Source organism: Lacerta agilis, chromosome 16 (genome assembly GCF_009819535.1).
Source record: "Lacerta agilis isolate rLacAgi1 chromosome 16, rLacAgi1.pri, whole genome shotgun sequence".
Classification (NCBI taxonomy): Eukaryota; Metazoa; Chordata; class Lepidosauria; order Squamata; family Lacertidae; genus Lacerta; species Lacerta agilis.
Window position 1 is genome coordinate 2,171,228 of NC_046327.1, and position 21,226 is coordinate 2,192,453.

The 21,226-nt window shown below is 42.3% G+C and overlaps 1 protein-coding gene and 1 non-coding gene across 2 annotated transcripts; both read left to right on the forward strand.

The window, feature by feature from the left end:
• Positions 1 to 1,238: 1,238 nt before the first annotated feature.
• On the forward strand, positions 1,239 to 21,187 carry HAUS6 (HAUS augmin like complex subunit 6). The gene is made up of 17 exons (XM_033173080.1): positions 1,239 to 1,406; positions 2,915 to 3,010; positions 5,841 to 5,919; positions 7,650 to 7,782; positions 7,958 to 8,105; positions 8,893 to 8,958; positions 9,249 to 9,303; positions 9,458 to 9,631; positions 10,612 to 10,805; positions 11,663 to 11,792; positions 12,244 to 12,346; positions 12,776 to 12,872; positions 14,347 to 14,413; positions 15,457 to 15,639; positions 16,611 to 16,749; positions 18,469 to 19,428; positions 20,434 to 21,187. Exons 1-17 carry the CDS (start codon positions 1,273 to 1,275, stop codon positions 20,439 to 20,441), a joined length of 2,766 nt encoding a protein of 921 aa, XP_033028971.1. The 5' UTR covers positions 1,239 to 1,272; the 3' UTR covers positions 20,442 to 21,187.
• LOC117061337 lies at positions 14,129 to 14,260 on the forward strand. Its single transcript, XR_004428071.1, has one exon.
• Positions 21,188 to 21,226: the final 39 nt, after the last annotated feature.

The window sequence follows — 21,226 nt, forward strand, 5'->3', positions numbered from 1 at the left end:
TATGGTCCATCTCTCACTTCCGTACATTACTACTGGGAAAACCATAGCTTTAACTATTAATATACTCCTTCTTAATTGCATTTCACTATTAATATACTTCTTAATTGCATTTCACTATTAATGTGCTGCTTCTTAATTGTATTTCAGTTCAACAATTACTTTGATAAAATACATATTTTGTTATGTGCAAATAGCTTTAGATACCTATTAGGTCCATAAAGGTAAAGGATTCCTGACCGTTAGGTCCAGTTGCCGTCGACTCTGGGGTTGCGGCGCTCATCTTGTTTTACTGGCTGAGGGAGCCGGTGTACAGCTTCCAGGTCATGAGCCATAGCTGTCAACTTTTCCCTTTATTTAAGGGAATTTCCCTTATTCCAAATAGGATTCCTCGCAAGAAAAGGGAAAAGTTGACAGCTATGGCTCATGTGGCCAGCATGACTAAACCACTTCTGGTGAACCAGAGCAGCGCATAGAAATGCCGTTTACCTTCCCGCCGGAGTGGTACCTATTTATCTACTTGCACTTTGACCAGCTTTCGAACTGCTAGGTTGGCAGGAACAGGAACCGAGCAACAGGAGCTCACCCTGTTGCGGGGATTCGAACCGCCAACCCCTAGACTCAGTGGCTTAACCCACTGCGCCACCCGCATCTCATGCATTAGGTCCATAAATGGCCATATAGCATATATTCAACACAAAAACACAGCGACCATTTGTTGTTGACAAAGGGCAGCTGGACGTATCAAGGGCCCCATTACCTTCAGTAGCCGAGGGCCTCATCAAACCTAAATCCGGCCCCCACCCATTCTTTTATGGGGGTGGCGGTGGAAGGGAACTCAGCCCCCTAGGAGTTGGGCTCCTGTGCTGGCCACGTAGTCCTTGCAAGGATTAGTCCTTGCGGGGGTTAAGAGCCCCTCTACATTTTCGTAGCTCTACGCCGGCGCGCCTCGGGTACGTATTTGTATCCGGCGAGCGCTGCATGCCGGGAACGGGAAGCCGGACTTTCCCCATTGGCTGGATCCGCGCAGGCTCTTCTGTGATTGGCTGGCGCGCGCCTCGTCCCCGCTCCCGGTTTTCTTTTTTGGCGGTTTGAGCCTCAATGGCGGCGCGTGAGGGCGAGGCGTCGGCGGCTGCGGCTGCGGCTGAAGAAGAGAGGAGCCTCTGAGAGGAGCTGAGGGAAGGGAAGGGCTTGGCGAAGGCGGGGTCCTCGAGGAACAGCCGAGCGGCGACGCGGAGGATACCTGCTCGTGGGAAAGGAAGACACGTGTCGGCCATGAGCGCAACGCAGCAGCTCTCGGCTCCTCCCGCCTGGGAGAAAGAGCACCTCTGGCTCTTCCTTCTGGCGCTGGGCTTCGACCCGGGAAAAGCCGCCGCCGGGAGGGTCTCCACGCATATCTGCCTGGGCGTGTGAGTGGGCCTTTTATTTTTAATTTTTACTGAATTTTACAATTTCATATTCCACACAGTCACGTAGAAATCCCAACCCCCTCCCTCAACGACCTCTTCTCTTTCTTTAAATACTTGTTTCTCCTGCCTTTTTTATTCTTCTCTAATTTTGTAATCTTTTATCTAGAATAATAATATTAAATTTATTATTTATACCCTCCCCAGCCACTTCCAACAGAATGTTAAAATACAACAATCTATTAAACATTAAAAGCTCCCCTATATAAATATTATTCCATTCTTAACAATTTTTTGTACCACATCTCCCAAACCAAATCTTACATTTTATTGTTTTCCCAATTGTTGCATCTTAGCTTTTATATTTTAATTGTAAGTGTTTACTCAGATCCTGCTAGTGAGTCCGCTTCTTTACAGTATGTCTGTGAATACAACATAAATGGTTCCCAATCCTTTTTAAAAGTCTCTGCTGTCCTTATCTCTTAATTTTCCAGTAAGCTTTGCCATTTCAGCCAAGTCCCTTTTAAAAAACAAAACAAAAAAAACAGACCTTTCTTTAACGCCTCGTTTCCCAAACTTGGGTCACTGGCTGTTTTTTGGACTACAATTCCCATCTTCCGCAGCTGGCAGGGCCTGTGGTCGGGATGCTTACGGGGCTTGTAGGCACTTCAAGGTTTTTAAGCAGAGGTTGGGTGGTCCTCTGCCATGGATGCTTCAGCTGAGGTTCCTTCATTGCAGTGGGTTGGACTAGATGACCCCCGGGGGTCCCTTCCAGTTCCACGACTCTGACTCCATTATGGGAATTGTAATTCAAAAACAGCTGGAGACCCACTGGTTTAATGGGTGTATATCTCACACAAGATCCTAGAAGCAGCTGTGCTGGTTTCAGTGGGGGTTAAAATGCTATGGGGATTTATTCAACCCCTGCCGTGCTCTGGTCCATGGGGTCATGAAGAGCCAGACGAAACAAAACAACAGCATTATTTATGGTGGGTTGTTATTATTATTTTTTTAAAAGGATAAGATAACGTCTTTGAAATGAAGTACTTGTGTGCCTTAAGCACACCTTTGGCGGGCAAACATCAGGTGAAGTGGTTCCCGTCACTGCACCTATCCTCTCCCTTTATATTAAAAAAGAACTTCCACGTTCACGCGAATTGTATTTACCGACACTAAAATGGGTCATGGGAAAGAATTAATAGTGCAGGACTGTGGCCTTGTAGCACTCCTGTAAATTTTAAATGTGCTATTATAAGAGGGGGAAGAAAGCATGGTTGGATGTTAATCTCATTTCTTGCTCCAAAAAACAATGACCTGCTTCTCTATAAATCTTATTATTTTGTGAGCTGCTATCACTGCATTGAGCAAAAAATCATGCATTGCGTCTCCGCCTGTCATGAAGGGAGGAAAGGAGGCAATCCTGGTGGGGGCTGAGGTTTGTGCATGGGGCAATTTTTTTCTTTACAAGGACATTTCTGGTTTTCATAATTTTTATCACTATTATTTTTTAGGAACATGTTTGACAAACCGAACAAAGATGCATTTAGTATTGTTGTGCACTTCCTGTTTTCCAGCGTGGACCAGTCTCATTGTAATGAGATTTTCAGGTGTGTGTCATTTCTCATTAACTTAATTTAAAGGATGCTTTATTACTCAATAGCTTTTTCTTATTGACAAAATTATGAACAGGGATCCACAACTTCTGGATGGCCTTACAAGCCATATCAAAAATTGTGGCCACTAGAACGTAGCTGGTTCCCTGCAAGGGCGCGCCTTATCACCCTTTCCTGCAGAGAAGGGTAACAGGGTGCTTGCCAGTTTGATAGCTGTGTGGCCAAGGGCCCAGAAGCTATGCAGCCCACAATTGCTAGTAGCAGCCTTCCTCTGGGGAGAAATTGTACATTGCTATCCCTTTGTGGGACTGACGTATTGCTCCCCATTCAAAGAAAATAGTGTAATATCCAGCGCACAAGTAGTAGAGGTCTAGTCTTACTGCAGAGAATATAACCATAATGTTTGTTTCTACTCCTCCTCTGCCCACCAAAAGGATGGATATTGTGCACAAGGTAGAGGGAAGAATTCCTGTGGATGTGGTTAACAAAATTAGAGGAATGTGTAGGTACTACTTGTTAATTTAACATCCTTTCCTCCATTTCTTCACATCATTTCTTGAGATTTTAAGCTTGCTGCTGCTGCTCCCATTGTGCCTTTGTTTGAGAGGAAAAAATTAGCTAACAAGGGACTTGCTGCACATTATCTGGAGACTAGTTGCAACTCCTGCAAGATCTTCTTTGTGGTGTTGGGGTCACAAGGTGCTGGAAACTGATAGCGATGAGCAACAGAACTTTTTCCCAGTTGATGTCATGAATAGTATCTTTGTAACAATATAGTATTCAGTGTTTGGAATATACGATTACACAATTTATTTGTTGTAAAACATAGCAGTGCATTTAACAGTGCAATCTTGCAGATGTCTTTTCAGAAGTAAGGGCTTCTATGTTAAGTAATACTTGCACTCAGGAAATTATATAAAAGCAAGAGATCAGTTCACTAAAATAAATTATTCTGAAAGGTCAAATACCTGCTGGGGTAAGACTAAGTCATGTGCCAGAATTTTCTGTTCTGACAAGTGAATTAGGTGATAAACTTTACTAATTGTCATAGTAAGCTCAGTTTCAAAAGATGCAGATGGAGGAAGCCAGTCGCTAGGTAAGATGATATGTGTTCAGTTATTTATGCTAATGCCAATTTATTGTAGCAAGCAGGAATTCCAGCTTAAACAAGGCTGTGGGCATTCAGGATGGAAGTTGATCTCTTTCTATCTGCTTTGTTTCTGCAGTCATTCAGTTCTAACTGTCTACAAAAACAATGGATAGTGATTTATTTCCAAACTAAACATGTAGATAGGCTTTTGGAGACAAAATGACTGGCTGGGTGGGAAAACAAAAAAAAACCTAAGAAAGTGAGGGAGGAAATTCCAGCCAAAAGCTGTGGAATAAATCTCTAGTTAAAAACAGAATTTGAAAAAAACCCAAGTTATATCAAATTTAAACTCTATTGATATTTTGCAGATAATATATTCGTTGATAAATTCATGTCCTGTAGTATTATTGTGTTATCATAGTGCAACTAGACTGCATAGCTAGCTAGTAGAAACTAATGCCTGGTCATTAAACCAGCTATATTTTGTCAACTCCTGCTTAACTATGTGGCAAAAGCTGAAGAGAAAGCAGGCCAAATAGACTTCCTAAGGCAGGAAGATTCACAGTTTAGGTGCTGCCACAGCGCCCTAGGAGAGGTGCTTAAAGGAAAAGGTAAAGGGATCCCTGACCATTAGGTCCAGTTGCGGATGACTCTGGGGTTGGGGTGCTCATCTCGCTTTATTGGCCGAGGGAGCCGGCGTACAGCTTCTGGGTCATGTGGCCAGCATGACTATGCCGCTTCTGGCGAACCAGAGCAGCGCACGGAAATGCCATTTACCTTCCCGCTGGAGCGGTCCCTATTTATCTACTTGCACTTTGACGTGCTTTCAAACTGCTAGGTGGGCAGGAGCTGGGACCGAGCAACCGGAGCTCATCCCATCGTGGGGATTCGAACCGGCGACCTTCTGATCAGCAAGCCCTAGGCTCTGTGGTTTAACCCACAGTGCCACCTGCGTCCCTATCTACTTGCTTACCTCCTAGCTATTTGTCCTTCATTACTGATGGGACCTGGAGTTCTTAAGATTAGACAGATTTATATACACGTTTCAGTGTATCTGAAGAAGTGTGCATGCACACGAAAGCTCATACCAGGAACAAACTCAGTTGGTCTCTAAGGTGCTACTAGAAAGAATTTTCGATTTTGTTTTTATATGGGAGAAGATGCTCCTTTTGGTGTTTTGGGCCCAAGTCATGTAGTGAGAGACTTGTATGTCAGCTTGTGTTTGGAAGTGAACTGGAAGCCTGTGCAGCTGTTGTAAAGCATTCAGCACATGTTCTCTAGGGTGAACACACACCAGAACCCTTTGTTGACATATTCCACATCAACTGAAGCTTTCAAAGATTCTTAAAAGGTTGCCCATTTAGAACACATTGCTGTAATTGTAACATTCCTCTTCTTGTCTCCATCACTTGCCTGTCATTTAGTAAAGGGGTCGACAACAGGGTACCTTCCAGAGGTTTTTGGACTCCACCTCCCATCAGCTTGGCCAGGGGTTGGGGATGGTTTAGTACTATCAGTGCCATCCTGAAAATGGACTACAACTGTTGTCTATGCAAACTTCTACCCTAGGTGGGATACTTAGGTTTTTCCACAGTAAACATGCAATAACTGTAATTTGTTAATGCAAACCTGAGAACACTGAGCCTTTTGTATTGCTATGTTATGTGAGAAATATATTTGATTCATTGAACATTTGTTGAAATTGACTTCTTTCCCTTCCCTGGGAATGGAAAGATTTTGTTTTCCTCTAACAGATAAAAAGGCAGACTCTGAATTCAGGAAACATAGTTACGAATGGCTAAGAAGAATTTCAGTAAGTATCGGCAAGAATGAAAAAGGGGTTCACATATTTGCCCCATACATATTGGTGGTCTATGAGAATTCCTTTCAGACGTTGTGCTGAGAGGGAGAGTTCTCTCATGCCCTATTCTCTGCACCATTTCACCTTTTTCAAGCTTTTATCGTCTTGCAACAACACAAGTAGTTCAGGTTGTCAGCAAACAATAGAAACTGTTTGAAAGGAGAGCCAGAAAAGAGTGTGGACGAAGGTTCCTTCCTCCAGTACTTGTTCCTTTGGGGAGGTTTCCTTGCTAGCCCCAAAAGTAGCTGGTCAGTTTAAATTGTTGCTGTCCAGGATCAGAACATTGGTACCTCTCTTTAGTTTTTAGTTCTAAACATGGCCGTTTTAATATGGCTTTGCAATCCTTTGGTTACAGCATGTGGGATTGAATTTAAAACACCCAGTGCCGACATGAAGATACATTTGATGAAGTCATGCTGGGTAGGATTCAGCACAACAGAAGCTATTGCTTGCTTGCTTGCTTCATTTGTTTGGAATATGAATAAACAGGCAGCCCTGTCCAGGGAAGTTTTTAATGTTTGATGCTTTATTGTGTTTTTGGGAGCCACCCAGATGGGCTGAATAATAATAATAATAATAATAATAATAATAATGGTAACAAAATACCATAGTGATATCCAACAATAAAAAAATGAAAATATAACAAATAAAAACAGATAAAACTATTATCAGAGAAAAAATCGGATGTTTTCCATGCATCAACATGCTTTTGGGAAAGCATGTAAAAATAAGTTGTTAGTGTCTGACAAAATGTGTTCAGTTTCAGAGCCTGTCTAACTTCCACAAAAATCCAGTTGTGACACTACCAGTACACGGGTCGCTGTAACCAAGCTGTTCCTGTCCAGGAATGGCCATTGTTAGCACAGCAGTGATGTTTGGGAATCCCTGCTCATCCCAGAACAGCTGCCCGGGGTGGAGTGGGGGGAGGCAGGGATGGCACTCTGGTTGTTGCTTTAACTGGTTTACAAACGGCAACAACAACATGCGATCGCCATCATAGATGAGGCCTCCTAGGGGGCCTCCACCGTTCTTACCTGTCTGATCCCCAAAGTAACCATGGGGTCTGGTTGGAGTGATGGAAGTGCTGTTCTTGTCCCACAGGTACCTCCTTTGGCCACTGGGCCACTTTGGGGGTCTGGACTTCACAGTTTCTCTTCCTCTGCTGGCTGGGATTCCTGCATTTCAGAGGGTTGGACTAGATGACCCTTTGGGGTCCCTTCCAACTCTACAATCCCATGACCCCTCTTCCTCTCCATCTCTCTCTCTCTCAGCAGAGGAAGGAAGGTGTATTGTGAGCTATGGCTCAGGCACAATATTATTTATTACTTTATACACCACTTACATGTCATAATGGCTTCTAAGCAGCATACAGCTATAAAATCAATACATTCTTAATTATACAATAACAAATCCATTGGGGTACTCAACATCCTTAATTAAAATCTACAGCAAAACAATTAAAAATCATAACAAAACAATACAATCAGAAGTTGGGTATTGGTGCAAGCCTCAGGAAATGGTGAAGCAAAGTATGCTGATTTGTCAAAGCTACTTGGTATTGATTTGTTTGCTGATTGTATTAGTACTGCAAAGAGGTAGTAGCTAAAACTTAATCTAAGAGATAGAGTTGTCGGCTACAGTTCACTTCCTCCATTCACTTTTTTATCCTTTTAATTCCTGAGGACGAATGTGGAAACAGCTTTCCTCCAGTCGTTGCATCTTTATTCCTTTCTCCCGGTGGCTCTAAGTTCATTCATCTAATGTACTGCTTCGCAAGATATGTCATAATGCAACATGTTAAAGCAGATTCTGCAGGTAAGCAATCATTTATGGGAAGGCTTTCTATTCCAAATGAGCTTTTTTTATATGCGCACCAGGTGGAAAATAAATTGTAGGACATGGAGTTGATCCTGGATTCAAGGGCTCAGAAAACAGAATGAAGGGGCGGCTCATGCACAAAAGGCTTGAGAAACTTGCTTCTTCCATGTAGGTGCTGGCATACCCTATCCTGAAGCAGTGAACTCAAGACCTCCCGACCTGAACATTGCAGTTGCAAAATACCATGTAGCACGAAGCAGATTTTTACACAGTCTGCAAAAGGAAGACTTTTTGATTGAAGAATTGCAGAAAAAAGCACAGTAAGTAGAGTTTCTATAACGTAAGTTGTGGTGGTCTGAGTGATCCAAACAACCATATAGCTGAGATCAGGGGTCAGCAACCTTTTTCAGCTGTGGGCCGGTCCACTGTCCCTCAGACCATGTGGGGGGCCGGACAATATTTTTTGAGAGGGGGAAATGAACGAATTCCTATGCCCCACAAATAACCCAGAGATGCATTTTAAATAAAAGCACACATTCTACTCAGGTGAAAACATGCTGATTCCCGGACCATCCGTGGGCTGGATTAAGAAGGCAATTGGGCCACATCCGGCCCACAGGCCTTAGGTTGCCTACCCCTGGCTGAGATTGTTAGAGTTTGTTTTGTTTCTGTGCTGCCTTCCGGCCAAAAAAGGCCCTCACAAAGGGTAGCGCACAAATGCACAATTCAAATAAAAAATAAGTATGAAACATACAAAAATGTAAGACAAAATCTTAGCACTTCAAAAAAGACCAGAAGCCAAATAAATTCATGATCCTGCCAAAAGACTCAGGGCAGTCTCTACAAAGTTGTCAGGGAGAGTAGGAGGAAATCCCTAGGGAGCTAGAAAAGGCTTCTTGATTAAAAAAAACAAAAACTTTTAGGGAGCTGTCATCTTAGAATTGCATATTACTAAAAAAAGTAAACACATGAACTATGTGAAGCACACATTGGGGGTTTGGGGCTTAAGGAAAAAATGCTGTTTGCTCTTCACCAGCTGCTTTTGGGAGTATTGTACATTTAAGAATGTTTACCTGTGGCTATTGGCTTTTACTTCTCTGTTTGCAGGCATTTTAGTAAGCGAATTAGAGATTTAAAATTTGAAAATGCAGATCTGGACAAGCAGCTCCAAAAGTAAGTTCACCCTCTTAGCTTGCTTACATTTGAAAGTTTTCAGTTTAGAGTTTTTTGCCCTGGTTGTGGTGTTAACACATTTTCATTACAACATAATAGCTGGCAGATGTGAGAAGTGGGAGAAGGAAGCGTTTTGTGTTGACTTGTATGTGATACACTGTCATGCCTAATGCTCTCAATGGCTATTGATTAGCTGTTAGCAAATACACCAGAATATGTGAGTCAGCTTTTGCAGTAGCACAAATTGTACCCTTGGCTCACACTTTTTGTGTTTTTCATTTTCTGGCTAGAATGGAGAAAGGCGTTAATCCAAGTCAGAACAACACAGCAGAGAGAGTTGGGAAGGTGAGGATCTTTGATTATGTAATTCCAGCTATCACCATCCGGTAACCTCCCCCCCCCCCCCACAGGACCAACATTTTACGCACATGCATATTTCTGCTTTCTCAAGGTATCTCATTTTCTCTCTCGTTTCCACCCCCCCCCTTTACTCCCAAAGGTTCGCTGTTTATGGACACATATAACGGAAACACTTACACGTCTACAAAAAGAAATAGAAGTTGTAGATTCAGTTGTCAAAGGTCATATTGACCAGTACATATTAGATGGCACAAGTGTCGCTATTAATGTTCCGAGGCCTCTACTTGAAAAAGTTGAAAAGGATATGCACCAAGTAAGTTTCTTTGCATCCTTGTTTTTGCTCCACTGTTTCTGTAGAAGTTTTTGTTTTTTCTCTTGTTTCGTTTAGTTGTCTGAAATTCATTGTCCCCTAGCTATTGTGATTAGCAACTTTGTTGAGACAAAATGTAGGGAAAGATCTGCAGTATAGTGAAGATGTTTTACTTCTTGGAAGATCATTCTACCGCTACACTGAGTTGGGCTTACGTGAGCTAGGCTCTCCTTGCAGCTGACCAATCATTGTGTTGGACGAAGTTCCATGCACATATCTGCACCCTTCATGTGTAAAAAAGCAGGGGTGACTAACCCACAGATCGCATACTACCCCCAAGGGACCCCCCCCCATTTAAATTGTTTGCCATGTAAATTTTTAAAGGAGTTGACTGATTGCTCCCAAGCATACACTAGCATGATGCCGAAAGTCTTTTTGTGCCCCTTCCTCAGTAATCCCTTGGAAAATCACAGTTAAAATGCCATCTTTTACTCTTCAGCCACTCCCTCTTTCACTTCCAGGCCCATGGCATAAAGAAACAATCCACAGCCCTGAATCTCAAGCCACAGGCACTCAGTTATCTCTTAAGTCACGGTCTTCACTCCATTTGTCTTGCATGGCTAACTATCCCATTATAGTTACAGGTAGGTAGCCATGTTGGTGTGCCATAGTAAAAACAAAATAAAAAATAAAAAAAATTCCTCCCAGTAGCACCTTAGAGACCAATTAAGTTTGTTCTTGGTATGAGCTTTTGTGTGCATGCACACTTCTTCAGATATCTGAAGAAGTGTGCATGCACAGGAAAGCTCATACCAAGAACAAACTTAGTTGGTCTCTAAGGTGCTACTGGAAGGATTTTAAAAATATTTTTTATTTTGTTTTATCCCATTATATTTTTCTCAGTTTTCGAAAGAGGAATGAGGTGTTACGACGATGCATTTCTGTATTAATCAGTTCCTGCCCTTGTTTGCAACATTTTGCAGTTTCATGTAGGGAATGTCTATGAAGAAGGAAAACTAAACGTTTTAACGGTCGTCCACTTACTCAACAAAGCCTTGGAAATACTGATGCATGAGCGCTGGCGCATTGACAAGAATGCACTAAAATTGGATCTTCAGTACATGGAAGGAAAGACCAAATACCAGAACATTAATTTACAGGGTCTTAAGTCACTGAGGTGAGCTCAGTAGTCTGTGGCTTGCACACCCTACACGCACAGCTGTTTTTCACATACTTGTGGCATGAGTAAACTGACTTACTGGCCTGGCTTAGATGTAAGGGTCTGTAAACCATGATTTCCTGGATCTGGAACAAACTATGCCCTCTCTTCTGTTATCAACCTTAAGTCAATACTTCTATGGTTTATTAAGTCGGTTTCCTCATGATATCTGAACCAGGAAACTGCTTTAAGTAATCTCTACAAACCAGGAATATTCCTTTTTTTTGTATTTTTAAAAGATTTGCTTAAATCAGTGATTCCTGGTTTGGATGCCATGAGGAAACTGTAGTTTAACAAACCCTGGAAGTATTAAGAAACGGAATAGAAAAGAGTGGGAAGCATACAAGCACATTTGTTTCTGGACTAGTTGATCGATCTGAACTTGGAGTACAAAATTCCTTTCTCCCTGTATGTCTTGGTGTCCAGATTCTATTTTAAACAGAGGACCTGTACTCTTTACCTTATGATTTCATTAACTTGCAGTTAGCTCATTTTAATTGCCTATTGGTGAATATTCTTGCTTTTCAGGTCTATACTAGTATTTGTAGTCTAGTAACTTAACTTTTTAAGATACAAACTTTTATGAGTACCAAATAGCTTCAGATTTTTGTAAATGAAACTTGTATGTTGTGGTCTTGCAGTTTCTTTCTGCTTACTTTCATTATGGTTCACAACTAGACTAGCTAAGGCACAGCTGCTGTGTATTTATAGACGAGACAATCACTTGATATAACTCATTCGTTCATGAAATCTCAGTTTGCTAGAATAAAACACTTTGTAGTAACTTATGTTGGTTATTCTTCAAATTCTTACAGGCAAAAATTAAACCGTGAAGATTGTGTATCAATAAAGCAGTCTATTTCTAAAAAACAGCAGGAATGGGATTTGAAGTGGGAAAATTGCCTTGGCCAGTCACCTTTTCATTTAATTAAAAATCCAGATCATGTAAGTATCTGTTCAGGGAGAGTAAAAGGCTTGCATTGATTCTAAAAAATTGTATGTTTTCAGTATAAAATTAATTGAAACAAATTGCCTGTAAAAATCCCAAATTCCTGTAAAGTCCCTTTATTGTTATACTAATTGTCTAACTTGACCAACACACTTTTTGGTAGTGACGCTGGTAAAACCCTCAGGTATTTTGCAATGGGTTAATTCTCTTGATTTGAACCATCTTAAAGAGCCAAACTTACGACCCCTTAATCTTGTAAGGTTGTAAGATTTCAAATGTTTATTGAAATGGCAAAACTTAAGGGCAGCCTTTTAGATTTTGAAAAAGAGCATGTGTGGTTTTAAAATTTTGTAGGAATTTTAAGTTTTCTGGAATATTGATGATATAATATTACTCTGAGCTAAAAATCTTGTTTAACATAACCTTTTGAATGTCTTTCTTTTTAAGGCACTTGACTTATTACCAGCCATGTCTCCCCTTTCTTTTTCTCCTGCTACCGAGGAAGCTTATAAAAGCAGTGTCTTCTGCCAGTACCCTGCATCAATTCCAGGTAAACCTCAAGAGCAGCTTTATCAATCCCGCCCTGAGATCCATAGCCTCAGAGCACGGGTAAGGGCTTTCGATGGCAGCAGTCTCAGACTTGTCCCACTTTGCATATTTATACATTTAAAATCATCATCATTAGCCATAATTTTGTAATTATCTTGATAACATATATTTAAATAACAATATTTGAGGCGTGTAGTATTAGTCATTAGGGCAGGCATCCCATACTCGGCCCTCCAGATGTTTTGGGACTACAACTCCCATCATCCCTAGCTAACAGGATGAGTGGTCAAGGATGATGGGAATTGTAGTCCCAAAACATCTGGAGGGCCGAGTTTGGGGATGCCTGCATTAGAGTATTCTAATCTAGTAAATATAACAAATGTGCACTTCTCGAAAAGCCATGATTCTCTTTGTAAAAATGTATTTTTAGATTCTACCAAGAAGAAGAGTTTTCAGAAAACAGAATTTGAGATTGCTGGCAAAGCATCAAGATGTCAGGGTAGTTCAGCTGGGGTAATTGCAGACAGGTATGGCTTTAATATGTCCTTATGCAGCAAGGTGTGTGTGTGTGTGTGTGGAATGTGACACAACTCTGAAAACTGGAGGAGCATGTATTGTACAGGGATGAAGTACTTCCACACATCTCACCTCTTGTTTATTGTTCTGTGACCTTCTCATGGAAATGCAATGTGAAACAGTCTTTTCCTTCTAGATTTGAGCTCTAGGGCTATATGGTTTCACTTGCCTGCCGTCTCTTACGTTTCCTTAGTCCAAGGAGGCACCCGGGTCCAGTATGGGGGCGGCGAAGCAACAGAGCTGAATTCATTTTTGCTTGGTTTCCCCTGTAATGGGAAGCTGCCCTCAAGTGAGGAGGATCCCACTTGCGCTGCTGCTGCTGCTCCTTTCAGGCTTGGGAAGCACCTCTGAAGAATGCCGTCCTGCCCCCCTTAAGCTATGCATGCTGCTCCCTGAAGTTCTTAGGGTTGAAATATCATTTGAGCTGCACATGCAGTCTGCACGGGTCAATATTGACCCAGCTATATATGACTCATACCTTCCAGCTCTTGTAGCCCTTCCTATAAAGGACTGTAAATAGTTTATCCAAACAGGGGGAAATACCGTATTTTTCTGTGTATAAGACTGGTTATTTTCTTAAAATATTGTGCTAAAAACCTGGGGGCGTCTTATACACGGATAGTGGAGAGGTGGGACGGGCGGTTGGTGGTTGCTGCGAGCAGGATATTGTCCGTGGCGTTTTTGCGGGTGATTTGTGGGTGCCGCAAGGTCCGCTGGCTATTGGCTGCTGCGGCAATTGGGCAGGCGATTGGTGCTTGCTTTTGGCGAGCGTGCAAGCGATTGGCTGTTGCGTTCCTGCGAGTGAACAATTTTCAGCACCCCCCGAAATGTTCAACAAGTCTGGGCACACCCCCGCCCCCCCCCCCCCCGATAAAAAGATCAACGACTCTGGGCAATCTCCCCTCCAAAAAAGCTCAGCAACTCTGGGCAATCTCCTCCCATTTTCTCTATTTGGAGTCTCAAAAAAGAGGGGGCGTCTTATACGCGGGGAAAATACGGTTCTTGCCATATGTAAAACACTGATTTTGCTTGAAGTTCTCTGTGTGGATTGCTTCCAGTTCGTAAACTGGTCTTCATCAGTTTGTGATTGTGTGGCGTGCAATTGCAATTTGTCTGCCTTTAAAAGCATTCTATGAAGTATATATTGCCAGGCACTTAATTCGTTGCATGTGTGTATATTGTTGTTTGAGATTCATCTCTATACTTCTGGGAGGCTGATACTCAAATAGAGATAAAGCTCTACTCTAGTTGGCACTAGCTCTCCCTATAATAAAACTGCCTTTTGATGACCGGGACGAATTGAGGGAAATCGTAACGGACAGATACGAGGCATACAGCTGTTACTGACTGAATGAAGTGCAGAGCATCAACACTATGCATTTAGTAATATTTTCGCTTCTCCCCTCTCCCCCCCCCCCCCCCCAGGATGGCCGTGCCCTCTTCCAGTCTTGCCACAGCTTCTGAAAATGAAACATGGGTATCTTCGGAAAAGGTAACCTAACTGTTCTTGAGGAGCTGAAGTGTCTACAAGGAGTTACAGAGCTTGGAGTAAAGTCATAATTTGGCCTGGTTCTGTCTTTCCCAGCTTGTGGATGGGAGTGATAACTACTTTTGGTTGGAGGAGAAGGGAGACAATATAGGCACCAAGAAGTAGTGCTTCTCTGGGTGTGATGGAGCACATAGACTATTTTGTGAGTGTTCCCTGCCTTCCACATGGTGTTGATCTGCTTCAAAAAATGTTATTATTTCATAGAGAGGCTATTGCCTTGAAGATGCTGAACCTTATCCTAAGATTATTTTACTGGTTTTGACCTTTTAATGGCCTTGAGACCATATATGCCTGCCAGTAGACATGCATGAGAGGGCCTTTTCAGTGGTGCCCCTGTGCCTAAGGAATTATTTATCCTATGGCCTAATAGATTTATAAATATTTCTAAGCAATTCATTGGGTTTTTAAATAGTTGTCTTGATTTTCATTTATCTTTTTTGTATTTTATGTTGTGTACTATTTTTAGTTCTTTATTAGATTTCTTACCACCTGTTACAACAATAAAATACATGAAATTTATTAAACAAATGAAACAATTATAATGGGGAAACACAAAAATGTAAAAACAATTAAAAACATTTCCATCTATAAAACAATTCCCTATAATAAAAACAATTAACAATAATTGTTAACAATAATTAACAATTGCCAACTTGTGAGCTATCTTGTGAGGTTATCTACCCTGAAAGAGGGCCTAAAATCTTTAAAATTAAATGTCTAATACGTGTATATTGTGCAAATGTGGCTTGGTTGCTGTGGCATCATAAAATCTTTCACCTTTTGAAGAAGACCAGCTACAACAAGCTTTTCTGTAGCAACAGCCCAAATCCTGCTTCTCCCTTCTGAATAGGGAAATCCATATAATTTGGGAAACTGTAGCATTGTCTGTTGCAGTTAAATCTACCATGATGGTTAAGTTGTCAAAAATGACAGTCTGCATCTAAAACCGGTCCTTGAGCATTTGTGCAAATATTGCATCATTTCAGGGATCAGTTACTGAAACACCCAAGGCAGCAGATCACTCTAGTTATCAACTCTTAAGATATAAAGGAAGAAATTCCAGACCTGCGAAAGCAGTAAAGAAAAAACAAGCTGATACATTCAAAACGCCATCTTCTGTCAAAAGGGACGATCCTCTGAAGAAGGCACAAGAGCAACTGGCGGAACAGGTGAGAGACGTCCATTAACGTGATTCAGCCAGAAAATTGCCACAAGGCAATCAGCTCTGCTTAGCTCAGGCATAGGCAAATTCCGGTCCATCAGATGTTTGGGACTACAATTCCCATCATCCCTAGCTAGCAGGACCAGTGGTCAGGAATGGTGGGAATTGTAGTCCCAAACATCTGGAGGGCCAATGTTTGCCTATGCCTGGCTTAGCTGGATTCAGTATTGAAAGGTCTGAGGTAGGGGAGAGACCTAGTGTCAGGCTTCGGGAGAGCGACTTCCTCCCTCCCTTTGGCCGTGGATAAGCAGAACAAAGCAAAAACAGTCTCTTACCGTTTAAAGAGATTTTAATGATCACAGCTCAAGAACATCTCGGAGGAAAGGTGTTCCCAATTAAGGTTTCCACCCAATTCCCCCCCCCCCAGTCACCCCCATCACTTCCTTCTTGCAACCTGATCTTGCAACCACTGTGCTTTTTGTGTAGTCACCTTATCTGCTCTACGTGACCTTGGACATTCCAGCGAGAGTGAGTCTGTTAGCTTTCTCTCTTCCAGTTCTTCTTCACCTTGCTGTTCAACCCCCCCCCCCAATTCTTCCCAACTACGTCCCTCTGCAAACCACTGCTCCAAATCTATACTGCTTCACTGCTCCTGGGCAGCTTCAGGAGCAGGGGGAGGGGGAGGCTCCCACCATTCCTCATCAGAGCAGGACTCCTCAGCCTGGTCTCTGACACCTAGGTAAGAGTTGGGAAATCCGCTTACATCTTGAGCAGCTGCCTAAAAAGCTGTTTCGTTGACAGGTGTCTAACGAACTATTTTTTCTGTTGGAAGTTTTACTAATGCTGCTCTAAAGCTCAATGTTAATAGTCCCATAGTTTGTCAAAGCTGGATTCAGAGTCCCATGCGTATAACCCGGTCCTGTGGAAACCTGTGTTACTTGTATGATTTTTGTGGGATTTTTTTTTTTTTTTTTGCAGATGGCAGATGTAGTAGTATCTAATTCTCCCCAGAGCACTCGAGGAGGAGGAGGACAGGAGTTGGAGGACCTGATTGGCACCTTAATCTCAGATCCCTTCTTACCAAAGAAACAGATTCCACGGACCCCAGAAAATCTGAGTGAGTATCTTTTAATAGTCCACCCTTTAATTACCTATGGCATAGGATTCTGCAATGCCAGTTGGTACGAAGTTACGGTTTTGAAGGGATGTAATTCCCTTGTCTGATGCAGGAATTTTACAAGAAATCGCGTTCTCTCTTGACCTGGTAGACTAGACACCACACTTAAGGTCATCAGAGAAATAGTTCAATATTTTGGGCAGTCAATGATGCTTCCGTGCTAGATGGCAACGTTTTTCTCTAGGACTCAAGTGTTGAAGGCAATGGCAGCTGATACCTTTTGACACACAGGTTCTTCTAGATCAGCCTTTCTCAACCTTGGGTCCCCAGATGTTGGACTACAACTTCCATCATCCCTGACCACTGCTCCTGCTACCTAGGGATGATGGGAGTTCTAGGCCAAAAACATCTCGGGACCCAAGGTTGAGAAAGGCTGTTCTGGATACATCCTCATCCTTTCCGCCTCTGTCCATTTTTCTTTAAAAGGTCAGGAAGAAGGAAGCAGAAATTGTCCTAGTGGCTCCCACTGGACCAGGAGGCTCCCATTTGGAGCTGACTGACTCATTGAGAGGCCAGTCAATTGTTCCATCTCGTCACATCAGCTGTTCTTGGGGAAAGTGTGATGTCCTCTGTGTTGGCCTGCATGAGTTACCTGCCAAATTGTAATTACACGTGGGAGAGGAGGGGAAACAACGGTTGGTCAGAGTTCAGTTACAAGCCAGATTAGCAGAAATGCTAATAGTTCCCAAAGGGGTTGATTCTTACCAACTTTTAACTGTACTCTTCTCCTAATGCCGTGTGGAGCCTAATTGATTTGTTGTACAAGACAGGCACAGACTATTGTATTAGGTCATTACCTTCACTCTCTGAGAATCCATTTTTTTTGTTTATGAAGAGTAAGTTTCTTCCCCTTATGGCAGCAAAACAGGCACTTCCATTCTGTGGGCACTGGTGAGATACTCCTGGAGGAGGGAAGCCTTTTCAGTGGTCAGAGGTTGCTGCTTCAGCCTAATTTCTTGCTGTTCACATGAACAGCATTTCAAACTAAGAAAATCTGTTTGGCTCACACAGAACCTGATTTTTAAACACAGATCAGTCACAGTCTGGCAGTACAAATAGTTTTGCTTCCCTGAACTTTGACGTTATATCCACCATTCTTCTAAGGACCTTATACTTAAGTAACTGATGACATTGCATGTGGAAGGAAGTGAGGGAATCCAAACGGCCTGGGCCCAGTATCCCTGAAGGAGCGTCTCCACACCCATCTTTCAGCCCGGACACTGAGTTCCAGCACCGAGGGCCTTCTGGCGGTTCCCTCCCTGCAAGAAGTGAGGTTACAGGGAACCAGGCAGAGGGCCTTCTTGGTGGTGGCGCCCGCCCTGTGGAACGCCCTCCCATCAGATGTCAAGGAAATAAACAACTATCTGACTTTTAGAAGAAGGCAGCCCTGTGTAGGGAAATTTTTTAATGTTTGATGTGTTATTGTGTTTTTAATATCCTGTTGGAAGCCTCCCAGAGTGGCTGGGGAGGCCTGGCTAGATGAGTGGGGTATAAGTAATTTTGTTGTTGTTGTTGTTGTTGTTGTTGTTGTTTTATTATAAATAAGCTGTCCTAGCTAGTTTTGAAGGTAACATGCTAACTCTGCAATAGAAACACATTGGATAGGATTGTGGTCTCCAGTGCTGTGTTACATTTCACTTATTCTTGATTGAATTTTAGTTACTGAAATTAGAAGCTCCTGGAAAAAAGCTATCCAGGATGAAGAAGCCTCAAGTGTGGAACTGAATCATACCAAAGCAATAAAAGACATACAGGAGGACCGAGTCCCTGCGTCTAGAAACCAAGTAGATTCAAGTATGGCATGCTTTATGTCTTCATGCATGTCTGATACTGCAGAATCTCCCTTTCTGGAAGCGCAGTCTCCATTTTGTTTCCAGCAGGTGGTTACCGGCCGTAGCGAATTGCTGACCCATCAAGCAGCTGCTGGGCCAGTGGATGAGATGTTTTGGAAGCAAGGGTTAACACACACTGTTCCAGGCAAATGTGAAACAAAAAATCCAGAACTTGGCCTCCTCAAGACTGAACGTGCAAGTGAGCTGGAGGATGTTCCATGGAATAGCATTGCAGCAGAGACTTTGCCTCCTTGCGTGAGCCAGAATTCTTCCATGTGCACAACTGTTTCATGGGATGGTCTTCCGATAGGAAGTGGCTCTGATAGCCGGGAAGTTATCCAACTGGGCATACTTCAAGAAAGCCTTCCAGGGGAAGGGGCACTCATAAGCCTTAATAAGAGTTGTAAAGATTTTGAACTGGATGAAGTAAGAGAAGACAGCAGCACTTTGCCGGACTGCGTGGCGGGAAGTGAGTGCAAACTGGATTTGCAATCTATTCGAAGGCGCTTGGAAGCGTTGAAAAAGTCTGTGCTCGAAAACTCGCTGCCTTCTAAAAAGCAAATCCCAAGGTGCAGGTCTGAGTTTAGTCTCTCTCTGGCGAGCCTGGAAGCTCACAATGTTCTTACCCCTTCGGGAAAACCATATGCATCAGATGCAGAACTTGCCAGGAAACCATCGCACACGACTCCTCTTGAAAGAAAGATCCTTCTCTCCCCCCTGAGTTCGCTTCCTTCAACGCCACAGAGAGAGCAGCCAGGCTCACAGGATAGGGGAGACCTGTTAAACGGTTAGTATCAATTGGATCTTGCAGATGGAAATGTGTTTTATTGCCGTGTTGGGGGTGGGTTGGCATTCCTCTGTTTTCAGTGTGTGAATTAGGCTGCAGTTCTCTTATTTGCCTACAGGGGAAGAAGCATTGCTCAGTGGTTAGAGCATCTGCTTTGTAAGTAGAAGGGGCAGGTTTTCTCCCCAATCACCCTCAGTTAGGGGTGGCCACACCCGCTGTCTGAAACTCTGAAGAGCTGATGTCAGTCAGTGTAGACTCAGTAAAAAGCAGCTTCCCATGTTCCCAAGCCCCAGTGAACACGATGGGACTTGCTTCTGAAGCAGACAGGATTGCTGTGATGGAACACTTTCTAATACTGAGTGGAGCAGAAGCTAAGGAATGCCAGCAAACTGCTAGCACAGTTCTGTAAGGGATAAAATAGCTTGCACTTCTGCTGTGCTCAGATTTGCATTTGCCTAGCGCAAGCAGTCACACCGTAGTAGGTACACAAGGGAGCAAGTAGCTATGTGAAACAGTTTGTGTACATGAGGCAGGAGCCAAAGAAGCATGGCACTAATTCTGCACACCCAAAGTAGGGTCTAGTTTGGTTTTTTGCCCCACCATTTCCAATGTGGCAAATAGCTTTTTAAACTTTGGGGACTTCCCAGACCAGTTGTGTTAGAGCAAGGAAGTCTGCTGTCTGTTTTTTACTTATTTATTTAATTCTCATTTGCTCCCACTTGCACAACAAATTCTCTGGATATAGTTTTATTTAACAAAATCCATGTGCTAATTTTGAAAAACAATCTTGTATTCAGAGATCTTGCACGCGTCGCTCGTGCAAGGAAAATGATTTCTCATTTTTTGCCCTTACATGTGAAACATATTCTCTCAATTTTGACCATCTTATTCTTAATATTATCTAAATTCTAATAGCCAAAGTGACCATAAAAATATTCATTTGCTGCTTGAAGTTTTAAAAGTTTTGACCGAGGTTTTTGAATGGCATATGTGTTTCTTTTTCAGAAAAGTAGCATGGAGCTGGATGTAAAAGAATCTTCATCTGCAAAGATCTGTAAAAATGAAAACATTCCTTGGTTATATAACAATGCACTAACTCCAGAAACTTAAACATTTCACTTTTACCTAAAGTATTTTTTTGTAAACCTCATGCTTTCATTGAGTTTTTGATGTTAAGCAATGCAAACTCTTTGTTGCATAGTCCCCATTATGGTGCTCTTCTGTTTTTACTGATTAAGAGATCCTGAAAATTTGAGGCCATTTGAGACTTTCACAAGCATGGAGTGGTTGGTATTAAGAGACTGAACCAACAAATATTATCCGTGTACACCTTTACATATCATAACTGCATTCTAATCAGATTTTGACAGATCATTTTGCTCTAACCCTTTACAGCACATGTTCTTAATGAATTGCTCTTGTAAATAATTGGCTAAGCCAACTGCCCATTCTTATGTCAACTTTTCCTCCTGTGTGGGACTCTACAGAGGTTTAAGAATAGTCTTCATTGCACAGATGTTTTCATCTTCCTCTTCTGTGTTTTCTCTTAATATTTGCTGTTGCAAGATGCTCCCCCTAAAATAGGTTATGTGCTGTGTATTTAAGAACTAATCTAAAAAACGGAGAGCTTGCTTTGTTAGAATACATTTGCCCAGACATAGCTTGGTCATGTAGACAATGAACTGAATTCTAGTAACTAACGTATTTGTCTTAAAACTTTCACTTGTCTTAAAATATTTATTAAAATGAAATAAAAGTTTCACTTTTTAAAAAGCATAATAAACTCAATAAAACCTTC

What these genes read in the sequence shown, in the direction of transcription:
- HAUS6 (XM_033173080.1), top strand. Translation starts at nt 1,273, where the DNA reads ATGAGCGCAACGCAGCAGCTCTCGGCTCCTCCCGCCTGGGAGAAAGAG. An exon ending in CAGCAGAGAGAGTTGGGAAG is followed by an intron (nt 9,304 to 9,457) that starts GTGAGGATCTTT and finishes TTACTCCCAAAG; the next exon opens with GTTCGCTGTTTATGGACACA. An exon ending in TTGAAAAGGATATGCACCAA is followed by an intron (nt 9,632 to 10,611) that starts GTAAGTTTCTTT and finishes AACATTTTGCAG; the next exon opens with TTTCATGTAGGGAATGTCTA.